Raw genomic sequence first — 12759 nt, 5'->3', positions numbered from 1 at the left:
CCTCATTAGGCTCTGCGCTCATTACCAGTCTAATATGAGCATTTACATTTGAACATTGTGATGGAGCATGGGGCTAGCACCTGGAAACTATTTGAGCACGAAGTTCTTGACCTCAAATTTAAAAATTAAACCTGAAAGATGCTGAATTAAAATAATTAGCAAAACATCTAGAGTGGATATTAGGGTTTTTTCCACACAGGATCTGTTAGGATCCACTGGACTAGCTGAAAGAATGGTGTAGGCAGATTCCATCAGCATTTTACAAAGTCCATTTCTCACACATTTGCAGGGTTAGGGAGCAAAGCTAGAAAGTGAGATATTTTTCACAAGGAAGCAGAGGGATGACCTCATTTTTGATCATTCCTTGCTTTTTGTGATATCTGTTTGGAACTTGATTATATTATGAACACTCGTTCCCAAATGCTCCCTTCTTAAAACATGCACAACTTCATTTCTAGAACTTGTTCCAAACTGCTGGACACACATTGTATAAACTTTAGGAACACCCTCCCTTCCTTACCCTTTATAATTTCAGTCTATATTAGAATGACTGAAGCATCCCATTATCAATAAAGTTCTTGAATCTTGCTGCTGTTGATATTAAAATGTAAATATTTAAACCAGTTTTAGCCAAACTTCTTCTGTTTGTTTTTTATATAATTGATGTCTCGGTGTTTACCTAACAGGAAAGTGAGATGTGATGAGTTAGGAATTATTCCTGTTGTCAAAATAAAACATTTAATGGTCATTTTGTATTTCCAGGTCACATTGAATCTTTATGAACTTGTAAATTTGAACTTAGACAAAATGAAAACACAGTCTCTGAGGCTGAACCATATTTATTTAGCCAGCTGGCCAAAAGAGGGCTCCCCAGAACAAGGCATGAAACTAAACTGTTGTCAGATGTTTTATCAGGAATTAGACATTGCGTTCTGCACAGAAACAGGTCACTCAACCCAACTGCTCTGCCATGATGAAAGCATTCAAAGCTCTAACTCTGATTTCTCTACACAGATACTGCCAGACCTGTTAATTATTCCAACAATTTCTGTTTGTTTTTGTTTTTGTTTGATTTCTATCATGTGCAGTTGTTTTGGTTTTGTTGCTCAATGCTAACGGTTATGCTTTGCATGGGCCTCCCCAAATACCTCTTTATTTAAAATAAAACAAAGAACTGAGGGTTTCTGCCTTTACCAAGTAAAAGCTGGAAGATCTGTGCATGCAGGGAATCTGGCAGCATCTGTGGAGAGAAAACAGTTAACACTTTGTGTCCAGTGACCCTTCCTCAGAACCTATAGCAGCTAGGAGCACTCTCATGTTGTTAACCTAAACGCTGCACCAGGCCCTGTTCTCACAGAGACTACAACCACAAACGATCCATAGTCAGCCACCACCATTTGCAGTTATTCATGCCCCCACACTGACCTTTACCCTTTCCTTTATCTGTCCATTCTCTCTCTCTCTCTCTCTCTCTCTCTCTCTCTCTCTCTCTCTCTCTCTCTCTCTCTCTCTCTCTCTCTCTCTCTCTCTCTCTCTCTCTCTCTGGGCTCCATCTCTAGCTATGGTCAGTTCTGCTAAAGGGTTTCTGGACCTGAAATATTAATGGTACTTTATCTCCACAGATGCTGCCCGAACTGCTGATTTTTCTCTAGCAATTTCCACTTTTACCTCTTGAACCCAATTTGCACATCCCACTATTCTTCATCTCACTCTTAATAACCCAGCCACTACTTTGACATGTCTATGCAATTCACCTCAATTATTCTGGACAGTAGCAAGCTGCACACTTTAACCACCCTCTGCTTTTCTTGAATTTGGTCAAGACATCTACTTCTATTTGTCTCCCAGTTACACATTGTACTTTTCCGTATTAGCCACCTCTCCCAGTCCGTTAGTCCAGGATGAAGGATGCTTGAGGTTATTTGCTACCACCAATCTTCCCTTGTCTTGGGTCTATCGAGTGATTAATGACAGAGTATCTACAGAAGAGACCCTGTTCTAAAATAAATTCTCTATAGTCCCAGCTGACCATTGGGCTACTCTCTTGGTAGAGACACAGAGATGTCTGATGGAGATAGCCGGAAGGTTTATTGAATGTTTACAATAAATACAACCCCATTTGGTCAAGCAGAATATTTGGGACCTTAGGGTAATGCTCCATCTACTCCTTCTGAAAGCTTTAGGAGAGCTCAGTGTCTCCACCAGCAGAGTGAGTGGAACCAATGTAATGTGAAGATTAACCCCTTCGGAAACATGCCTTTACACCACATCTTACCACAAGTAGAAGCACCTTCCCTGTTCCTATCTCATCATAGTTCTTCATCATTCTGAAGAAATTTGAGTTTCAAAGAACAAACCTCAGCCTGCTCACCCTTTCCTAAGAGCTATATCCTTTGTATTTTGCCACATTATTGTGGATCTTCTAAGAGCTATTCCATTGCCTTTCCTTCATTTCTGTAACATAGACCAGAATTTCAATGATCCCGCTGAGGCAGGGTGGAAGGTGTTGATCACTGAAATGAGACTGGACATGGACAGGAGTTCCAACCCATAGAGGAGAGCAGACAATATATCTGGAGGCACAACAATGTATCAGTCAGCAATACCCTCAGCAACTTGCCAATAGCAAGTCAAAAGTCCCTGCCCTAAGACCTTTCCAGGAAGACTGAATGTTACTGAAACAAATGGGCAGTGACCAGCAAAGACGGAGATACAACATTCTGTCCAAAACTCCTCCCTGTCACCACCACCCCCCCACAGCACCCTCCCACACCCTGCCCCCTCTCACCCCCTCCCACACCCTGCCCCCTCTCACCCCCTCCCACACACCCTCCCCCCCCACACACCACCCTCTCACACCCCCCCACCCCCCCCCCCCCACACACCACCCCCTCACCCCCCGCCACACTCGGCCCCCCTCACATACTCCCACACTCTCATATCTCAGTTTAATTTTTACCTGACCTGCTGTAGATTCTGGGTCAGAGGCAAACTTTTGATGTTCTGATTGGACCATCAGCCGAGATGGTCCAGTAAAAATCCAACAGATTTGTCTTCTTCCCTGCTTTCAGGAGGGGTTCACCCTGCTTCCTGCCACACTACAGCTTTACCCCATGACATTTCCTGGTGAGTGCATTCCCTCGCAAGTGGAGGTTTACTCCTCAAGGGAATGTTTACCTCACTATGTGCGCTGGTGATGAGGATCCCTGTCTCTCCATAAATCACGCCATGGATACTAGAGAAATCACATAGAGGCTGCAGTGTGTTTGATGGTTTAAAAGGCGAGTTTAAGCTCTGTGTAATGTCATGATATTTTCATCTCAAAGGTTCAACTTTGACTAAACATTGTGAGGCCCGACATTCGTAACAATCAACTTGAAATCAGGACTAAACTCAGTTCCGAGGAAGGGTCACCGGACCCAAAATGTTAACTTTGTTTTTTCCCTTGACAGATGCTGCCAGACCTGCTGAGATTTTCCAGCAACTTTGATTTTGTTCCTGATTTACAGCATCTGCTGTTCTTTGGGTTTTTATTTACCAATTATTAATCCTTTTTTTCAGTCACAAAAACTCACCATCCTCTCAGCTCAGCAATCCTGGCACTCGGCAATACAGAGTGCAAAATTCTAGGCCAATGTATCAGCTTTTATCAAATAAAAAGACATCCTAAACACAGGGTTTAATTCAGTTAAGGTGTAACACAGAAATTAATACCTAACTTGGGGCTTACTGCTTCCACTGTTGTACAAGGACGATGTGACAATACAGACAGTCTACATAGTGCTTACTTGAGGCTGCTTGATTTAATCTAACATTAAACTTAGTGGAAATTAAGTTTTTGTGTAAGTAATTGTGATATTGATACTAGCTTCAAGCTTTTCCATGCCTCCCCTGAGCTGTTGCACAGGCTTAGCTTTGCTCATTTGTTGCAGTATGATCAATGGAACTTTTTGTTGAATTTTCAAATTAGGTTCAGGGAGGTGATACTGGAGTGGCACCTGGGGACTGACCCTGTATTGCTGTATTGCCCGAGCAATACTGTCTCTCAATGTAATTAAGATTAAAAACTTGTGGATGCTGGAGATCTGAAACAAACAAGAACAGGAATTGCAGGAGAAACTTAGCAGGTTTAGCAGCGTTTGTAAAGTGATACAACATGTTGATACCTCAAGCCCAGTGTGATTCTTCTTCACAACGGAGGACAGCTAAGGAAAGGTGGTGTTTATGGAAAGGTGGGATGTGGGGTGATAGTGAGTGGAGGTGGAGAGGGAGCCAATAGAGAGAGAGAATAAAACCTAGGCAGGCTTTCCCTTTTTTGATCTCAATAACTGTACATTAATTTGCATCAGACAGGATTCAGTAATTTCAGCTTTGAAAATTGCGTTCTCCTCTCCCCATCCCTGGACCATGAGCAAGCCCCTCAATGACTTGAATGGATGATTAATTGGTGGACAGGGGTTTCGAATTCCTGCTTCTTGCAGCACCCCCCATAAAGAAATTCCAGAGGTGGTGAGATCCACAGGCGTATGACAGGAACTCTGTCTCAATGTGAAAGCCCACCTCTGATTCTCTAGTTGCTGGAGGAATACCCTGTTTGAGTCACAAAATGTGCCTGTTTTGGTTGTGACTGAGGCAACCTCCTGTCCATCAGTTTCAGCCCTGTCTTTGGAGTTGCCAATATGCAGTTTGTGAAAGTTGAATTAAATAGAAAAGACTGTTCCTAGTCCTGTCAGTAGCTGTTGAAGATTTGACAATACTCTGAGGTGTCAGTGAGCAGTGATCTGTTTCAATTTCCTCCCACTTGTATTTTAGTAGAAATAACAAACGCTTTCAGCAACACTATCATTTGAACAGTTTTATGAGAGGGGATCATGAAATACTGACTTGATCTCAGTTCTCTTGTTCAATATTAGGATCATGTATAGTTGTTTTTTAAGCCTTACAGCATTGAACCATTTTAAAACCATTTTTGTGGATTATTAATAATGTATTTGCCAAGTGTTCCATTTTATTGAAGACAGAGGTAATGGAAGAACATCCTCTGGATGGCCATTACAACATTGCGCTTCACATTCTGAGAGTATCCAATAAACTGTGAGCATCCTGAAAAATTGTCTTCTTCTAAAATGTTTGATAAAACCAAGGAAGCAACTTCCCAGAGAAATAACAGTATTCAAATATGAACATTCTTCTACCTAATGAAGATTCTCCTACATTGACTAAATCGGTAATTAATAAAAACTATAAGGAACGGAATGTAGGTGAGAAAAGAGATAATTCAAATAAATACTGACTGATCTGTGCCTCAACTGTAAATATCACCCTTTCGTCTGTATATTTTCATATGAAACAAAGATCTATTGATAGAAACATACAAATGAAGAACAGGAATAGGCCACTCAGTCCCTTGACCCGACTGTGCCAATCAATATGATTGTGGCTGATCTGATTACACAAAATTCTTGTACACCCCCATCCCTTATTAAGAATCTATCTACTTCTCCCTTAAAAATCATGAAGAATTAAGTTCTATGCATTGGCTGTGATTTTCTAAAAATTATTGAATTCTGGAGAAGCCCCATGCATTGCAAAATTGGCCAATGTGACACCCCTATTCTAAAAGGGAGGAAAGTGAAGAGCAGGGAACTATAGGCTAATTAACTAATATCTATTGTTGGAAAGTAATGGAATAAATTATTAAGGAAGTAATAGCAGAACATTTGGAAGATCCTAAATCAAATCAAGCAGGTCAACCTGGATTCATGAAAGGGAAATCATGCCTGACTAACTTATTAGAGTTTTTCAAGGAAGCCTCCACTAGCGTGGATGAAGGGGAGCCAGTGGATATGATGTATTCAGACTTCCAGAAGGTGTTCAACAAGGTACCTCATGAAATGTTAAGCCATTAGCAGGCACGATGTTGGACTGTAGTATATTGGCACAGAGAGAGAATTGGCTCATGGACAGGAAACAGTAAATGAGGTTGGCAACCTTTAACCAATACAGTTCCAGAGGCATCAGTGTTTGGACCATAACTGATCACAAAGTATATTAATGACTTTGAGAAAGAAAGGAAATGAATGTACTGCAGTCGAATTTACAGACAACACCAACATAATTGGAAAGGCAAGTTATGAAAGGGATATACACATTTTACAGAGAGATATTGGTAGGTTAAATAAATGGGAAAAAGGTTGGCAAATGCAGTACAATGAAGGGAAATATGAGGTTGTTAATTTTGGAAGGGAAAACAAAATAACAATGTATTTAAATCGAGAAAAACTACGGAAAGCTGCAAGACAAAGTGACTGGGCAACTTGTACCTGAAACACAGAGAGCTAGCTCACAGAAACAGTGGGTAATCAGGAAGCCAGATGAAATGTTGGTCCTTATTTCAAGGGGGTGGAGTATAAAAGTAGGGAATTCTCACTGTAACTAAACAGGCTGTTGGGGAGACCACATTTGGAGTACTCTGAACAGCTTTGGTCCCCTTATTTAAGGAAGGATATCATTTAATTGGATGCAATTCAGAGAAAATTCACTAGGATGATCTCTGGTATGGAGGGACTGTCTTATGAGCAAAGGCTAAATAAGCCAGGACTCTACTCACTGGAGTTTAGTAGAATGAGAGGTGATCTCATTGAAACATGTGGGATTCTTAAGGGCATTAACAGGGTAAATGCTGAGAAGATGTTTCTACTCATGGGAAAATCTAGTACCAGAGTACGTCATCTCAGAGTAAAGGGGCACTAATTTAAGAGTGAGATGAGGAGGAATTCCTTCTCTCAGAGGGTTGCCAGTCTTTTGAACTCCTTATCTCAGACAGCTGTGGGGGTAGAGTCCTTGTGTATATTTAAAGTTGAAATAGACAGATTGTTGATCAGTCGGTGAATCAAGAGTTATGGAGAAAGTGGATGTAAGAAACATTGGGTCAGCCATGATCCTACTGATTGGTGGAGCAGACTCAAGGAGCTTTTGTTCCTATTTCTTGCGATCTTATGCTGTAACTCTGCTCCCACTACTGTTCAAAGAGTAGAGTTCCAAAATCTCTCATCCCTTTGTGCAAAAAGAAACATTGACCTCAATTTTAAGTTCCTTGTGATTTTATTTGTTTTAACCAAGGCACCCATTGCTGTCCAGCAGATACAAACATAGTCTGCCTAAAACCTTTCCTCAGAAGATAACCCAACAGTTCCAGGTTATAGTCTAATAAAGCTTCTCTGTTATCCAATTCCACATTGCTGATATCCCATTGTACCATAATAAATCAAATGTTCTGAAATGAATATATTGATAATGTTTCAATTTGAAGACAAGATGGCAATCTAACTCCTTTGTATCTTTCATTCATGTGTTACCCAGACTCTGCTAGAACTTGGAGCTTCTACCGATTATAAGGACAGTCATGGCTTGACAGCTCTCTATCACACTGTGATTGTTGGAGGAGACCCCTATTGCTGTGAACTGTTGCTTTATGAACACGCTTCCATTGGTTGTAAAGATGAAAATGGATGGCAAGAAATCCATCAGGTAAAGATAACTTCATGACCTTCCTTCACACACAGAAAGTACAGACTAGTATACAAACAAGAGGCCATTCAGCGCCTCGAGCCTGATCATGACTGATCTGATTGTAACTTCCAATCTGCATTTCTGTCTACCCTGATAACCTTCTGCCTCCTTTCCTACCTCTGTCTTAAAGATATTCAGGGACCTTTTCCATTGCCTTTTCAGGAAGAGAGTACCAAACACACTCAACCCTCTGAGAGAAAACAATTTGCCTCATCTCTGTTTTAAATGGGAAACACAGTTTTAAACTGAGACCCCCAGTTCTAGATTATCCCACAGGAGGAAACATCCTTCCCATGTTAACTTTGCCAAGACCTAAAAACCCGTGACCCTCTGTAAGAAAAGATTTTGTCACTTCTCTTTTTCAAATGGACAACACTTTATTTTTAACAGCGATGCCATGTTCTAGTTTCTCCTGTAAGATGAAACATCCTCTCCACATTCACCCTATCAAGATTCCTCAGGACTTCTCGATTTCATCCAAGTTACCTCTTACATTTCTAAACTCCAGCAGATAATAAAAACTTTCCTCAGTATGTAACTCACCTATTCCAGGCATTATTCTAGTAAACCTTCTGTAACCTCCATCCTGCAGTTACATCCTTCATTAAGTATGGTGACCAATACCATGAGTGTTCCTCCAGATGTGGTATCTCAGTGTTGTCTGTAATTGAGGAAAATCCCCCTATTTTGTATTCAATTGTGATAAATCATAATGTACTGTGAGCTTTCCTAATTACTTGCTATACACTAACCTTCTGTGATTCAGGCATTCCAGTCTCTCTGCATCTCAGAGCTCGGTAACCTCTCACCATTTAGATAGTTACTTCTTTTTTACTTCATCCTGCCAAAATGGACAATTTCATATTTTCTCACATAATATTCCATTTGCATATTTTTACCCACTCATGTAACCTATTGATATCCCTCTGTGTGCTCCTTATGTCCTCTTCACAACTCACTCTCCTACCTATTTTTGTATTACGCACAAATTTTGTTCCCGGACCTTCAATCCTTCAGCAAACTCATTTATATACATAATCAACAGTTGAGATCCCAGCTTTACCCCTGTGACACACCACTTGTTACAGCTTAACAACCTGTAAAGATCGACTTATACACTCTCTGCTTCCTCTTAGTAAACCAATGTCTATACCTCCTACACCGTAATAACCTTTGACATGGTATCTTAACAGATGCCTTCTGACAATGTAGGTACAGTTTATCGACTCACTTCTCTTTCTCCACAGCACATTACTAACTGAAGTAACTCCAGTTAGTGATTTCCTTTTCATTAAACCATGCTGACTCTGATTACTCTGAACTTTTCCAACAACTCACCTGAAATTTCTGTTAATAGTAGCTTCAAACATTTTCTCTGTGACATGTGAACTGAACTGGTCTGTAGTTTGCTGCTTTATGCCTCCCTCCCATTTTGTACAACAGAGTTACATTAGCTATTTTCCAATCCCATGTAACCTTCACTAATTCAAGCGGGTTTAGAAAGTTAAAATCAATCCATTATCTATCTCATTATCCGCTTCTTCAAAGTCCCTGGAATGAAGTGCATCAGGATCCGGGGACTTGTCAGCCACAGCTCCAAAAATGTTCTCAATCTTTACGATTGTGCTTTTCTTGACTTTACCCCCCCCCCCCCCCCAACCCGCTAGCTAACTAGCTTTTTCTTGAGCTCTAACTTTTCCTCTTCAATTTCTGTTGGTCATTCTTTGCTGTTTTCAGTATTCTGTCCAATTTTCTGATCTGCTACTCACCTTTCTGCAATTATATTCTCTTAAATTTTTGTCTGATACGATCTTTAATGTTTCCAGTTAACCACAGATGGTGGGTCCCTCACTTTGAATCTCTTTTTTATTCTTTGCAATTGTATCTTTTCTATATGTTCTGAAATATTCCATTAAACGTCTACTCCTGAATTTCCATTGACCTTTCCTTTTCCTAATTTGCTACCTTAGCCAGATCTGCTGCCATGCCCTCATAATTACACTTATCAAAATTTAAAAATAGTCTTGAATGCACTGAATATAAAATTCAGTTATGTTCTTGTTGCTGCTGCCTACCAGCACCTACACCTTCATTAATGAGCCCCATCCCACTGAACAATACCAGGTCTCGTGGAGTCAGTACTCTGGTCAGCTCCAGAAAATGCAGTTGCAAGAAACTATCCTGAAAGCATTCTGTGACAACTTCATTGAGGCTATCATTGCCATCTGCTTCATATGTTGGTTTCCTGAAATTAGATCTCCTCTCGATATTGTAGAAACACCATCAATACCTATCAAATGCCCACTTCACCTTCTCTTACTTTTCTGTCATTCCAAAACATCCTGTAAACTGATTCAAAGGAAAAGAATTTGTGGGATGCCTACACAATGTTTTTTTTTGGAGAGCTTGTGGAAAAGTCCACTAGAGAATGGGTAATTCTGGATTTGGGGATGTGTAATGAGGCAGACTTGATTAGGGAAGCATAAGGTGAAGGAACCCCTAAGGGACAGTGACCATTTAATGATAGAATTCACCCTGCAGTTTGAGAGGGAGAAGCTGGAATCAGATGTAACTGTATTACAATTGAGTAACGGTAGCTACGAAGAGATGAAGGAGGAGTTGGCCTGAGTTAATTGGAAGGGAACCTAGCAGGGAAGACAGTGGAGCAAGATTGACTGGAATTACTAGGGGTAATTCAGGAGACACAGCAGAAATTCATCCCAAGGAAGAAGAAATGTGCTAAGGAGAGGATGAGGAAACTATGGCTGGTAAGAGAAGCCAGGGAGAGCATAAAAACAAAAGTATATAAAATGGTGAACATTAGTGGAAGCCAGAGAATTGGGAAGCTTTTAAAAACCAACAGAGGAAAACAAAAAAAATGTAATTAGTTGGGAGTAGATGAAATATGAGAGTAAATTAGATGGTATTTTAAAAGAAGATTGCTAGGGTATTTTCTTTTAGCTACCTGAAAGGTAAGAGAGAGGCAAGAGTGGACATTAGACCACTGGAAAATGAAATTGGAAAAGCACTAATGGGAAACAAAGAAACTGTGGAGGGCCTGGGTACGTACTTTGCACCAGTTTTTACAATGGAAGACATTGGTGCCACACTAAAACTTTAAGAGAGTTGGGGGCAGAAGTGAATGTAGTGCTCACACTAAGGGGAAGGTGCTGGCAAAATTGAAGGATCTAAAGGTGGATACATCACCTAGGCCAAATGACTACACCCCAGGGTTCTGAAGGACATAGCTGAGGACTTTGTCGGGCATTGGTGGCTGATCTTTCAGGAATCACTGGAGAGTCCCAGAGAACACTAAAATGGTAAATGTAACATGCCCATTTAAGAAAGGAAGGAGACAGAAAACAGGAAGCTATAAATCAGTTAGCCTGAACTTGATCACTGATAAGATATTAGAGTCCATGATTAAGGATGAGATTGTGGAATACTTTGAAGTGCATGTTAACAAGGTTGGAGACAGCATGGCTTTGTCAAGGGGAGATCACATCTGACAAGTCTGTTAGAATCCTTTGAGGAGGAAACATATCAGACAAAAGAGAGCCACAGAACATGTTCTATATGGATTTCCAAAAGGATTTGACAAGGTACCACACAGGATGTTGCTAAATAAGGGCAGAGCCCATGGTGTTAGGTGCAATGTACTGGTATGGACAGAGGATTGGCTGTCTGGCAGAAGGCGGGGCATGAGGATAAGGGGTCCATGACTAGTAGAGTCCCACAGGGGTCCATGTTAGAACCAGAATTATTCACATCATATATTAAGGACCTGGACAAAGGAAGTGAGGACGTAGTTGCTAAGTTTGCAGATGACACAAAAATAGTTGAAGGGACAGTCAAGTTGAGGATGTTTGTAAGCAAATATTTAGATGGTCTTGCCCAACAAATGCATGCACTCCGTTCTAAGCAGCATGTTTATCTGAAATTCTCCTGTCCATTCAATTGAAGTAAATGACTTTAATACAGCCACAAAAACAATAGGCAGGAACATGGGATGAAGTTACTAACTAAGCTGACTCTAGTATCCCGCAGCATCTTTACAGGGCTTTTGTAATTACATTTTGTGATTTCTCTTTTCTTGTAGAGCACTTTACTTTAACAGGTTTTGGTCATGTAAGGATCATGTTATCAGTTGACTCATCAATAGGGTTTGAAGTAATCCAAAGAACCTGAGTTCAAATCCCACTGTATGAACAGAAAATGTAGGAGCAGAAAGAGGTCATCAGTCCCCTTCAGCCTGCTCCACGATTCAGCAAGATTGGGGCTGATCTGATAATGGCCTGTGTTCCACATTCGTTTCCCGCCCCTATAACCTTTTACCCTTCGTTTGCCACAAATCCAACTGCCTTCAAAATAGTCATTGACTCTGCTTCCACTGCCATTTGCGGAACAGAGTTCCAAAGGTTCATTGGTCAGTGACAGAAACAACATCTTTGTTTTTAAACTCTGAATCCTCTGACCCTCGATTCTCCCACAGCAAGAAGCATCCTCTTCACATCTACCATGGTGGTGTGAGAGTTTAATTTTAGAAACATGGAAATTAGGACAAAATTCCAGTCTAAGTAAAACTGATCATGAAGCTTTCAGGTTGTGGGCTAATTCAAGATATTCTTTCTGGATTTGTAGTCTGTGTGGATCCATTTCTGTTTCAATTTAGTCAGCTCTTTGCTGCTCCCTGATGTGACCTGACCAGTCTCTCCATTTTAAACAAAGGCCCACCTTTTTGGAAATGAGCAAGCGGTGATAACAGCAAATGTGGGTCTACTGATGGAGGCCTACATCTCAAGTATGGATTAAAATGTGTTAAGTTTTACATAATTTATCTACATTTGGTCTTGAAATAAGGCTGGAGATTGGATGGTAAAAATAATATATTTTTGAAACCAATAGCAGGCAGATAAAGTCCCCGAACAAGTGTGTGAGATTGATTTAACAGCAGAACAACAGTCTTGGCAGAAGAATGATAAAATGATAAAATTAACTGGTCTGTTGCTGCGCTTCCCTTCCAATCCCCTGCACTGGAAATGACAACTACTTGAAGGTAATTCTCAATGATTGATTTCATTTCTTTCCTCAATCCGAAGAGAAAATGGATGGATACCAGCATGTCTCAGAGAAAAGATTGGCTCATTTCACTATGGCCTGGTGAAATACTGGAAGAAGAAGTTTCAT

General features: G+C 40.6%; 1 protein-coding gene across 1 annotated transcript in view; it reads left to right on the top strand.

Annotated features, from left to right (window-relative positions):
* Positions 1 to 12759, top strand: part of shank2b (SH3 and multiple ankyrin repeat domains 2b) — a 1006494-nt gene that overhangs the window by 242067 nt on the left and 751668 nt on the right. The window contains exon 8 of the mRNA XM_059652213.1: positions 7363 to 7530. Coding sequence (XP_059508196.1) covers positions 7363 to 7530 — 168 coding nt within the window. The remainder of the gene's footprint in view (positions 1 to 7362; positions 7531 to 12759) is intronic.

This window comes from Stegostoma tigrinum, chromosome 17 (genome assembly GCF_030684315.1).
Source record: "Stegostoma tigrinum isolate sSteTig4 chromosome 17, sSteTig4.hap1, whole genome shotgun sequence".
NCBI classification, from domain to species: Eukaryota; Metazoa; Chordata; class Chondrichthyes; order Orectolobiformes; family Stegostomatidae; genus Stegostoma; species Stegostoma tigrinum.
Note: the sequence above shows the minus strand (reverse complement) of the source record. Positions and strands in the feature narration are given on the sequence as shown.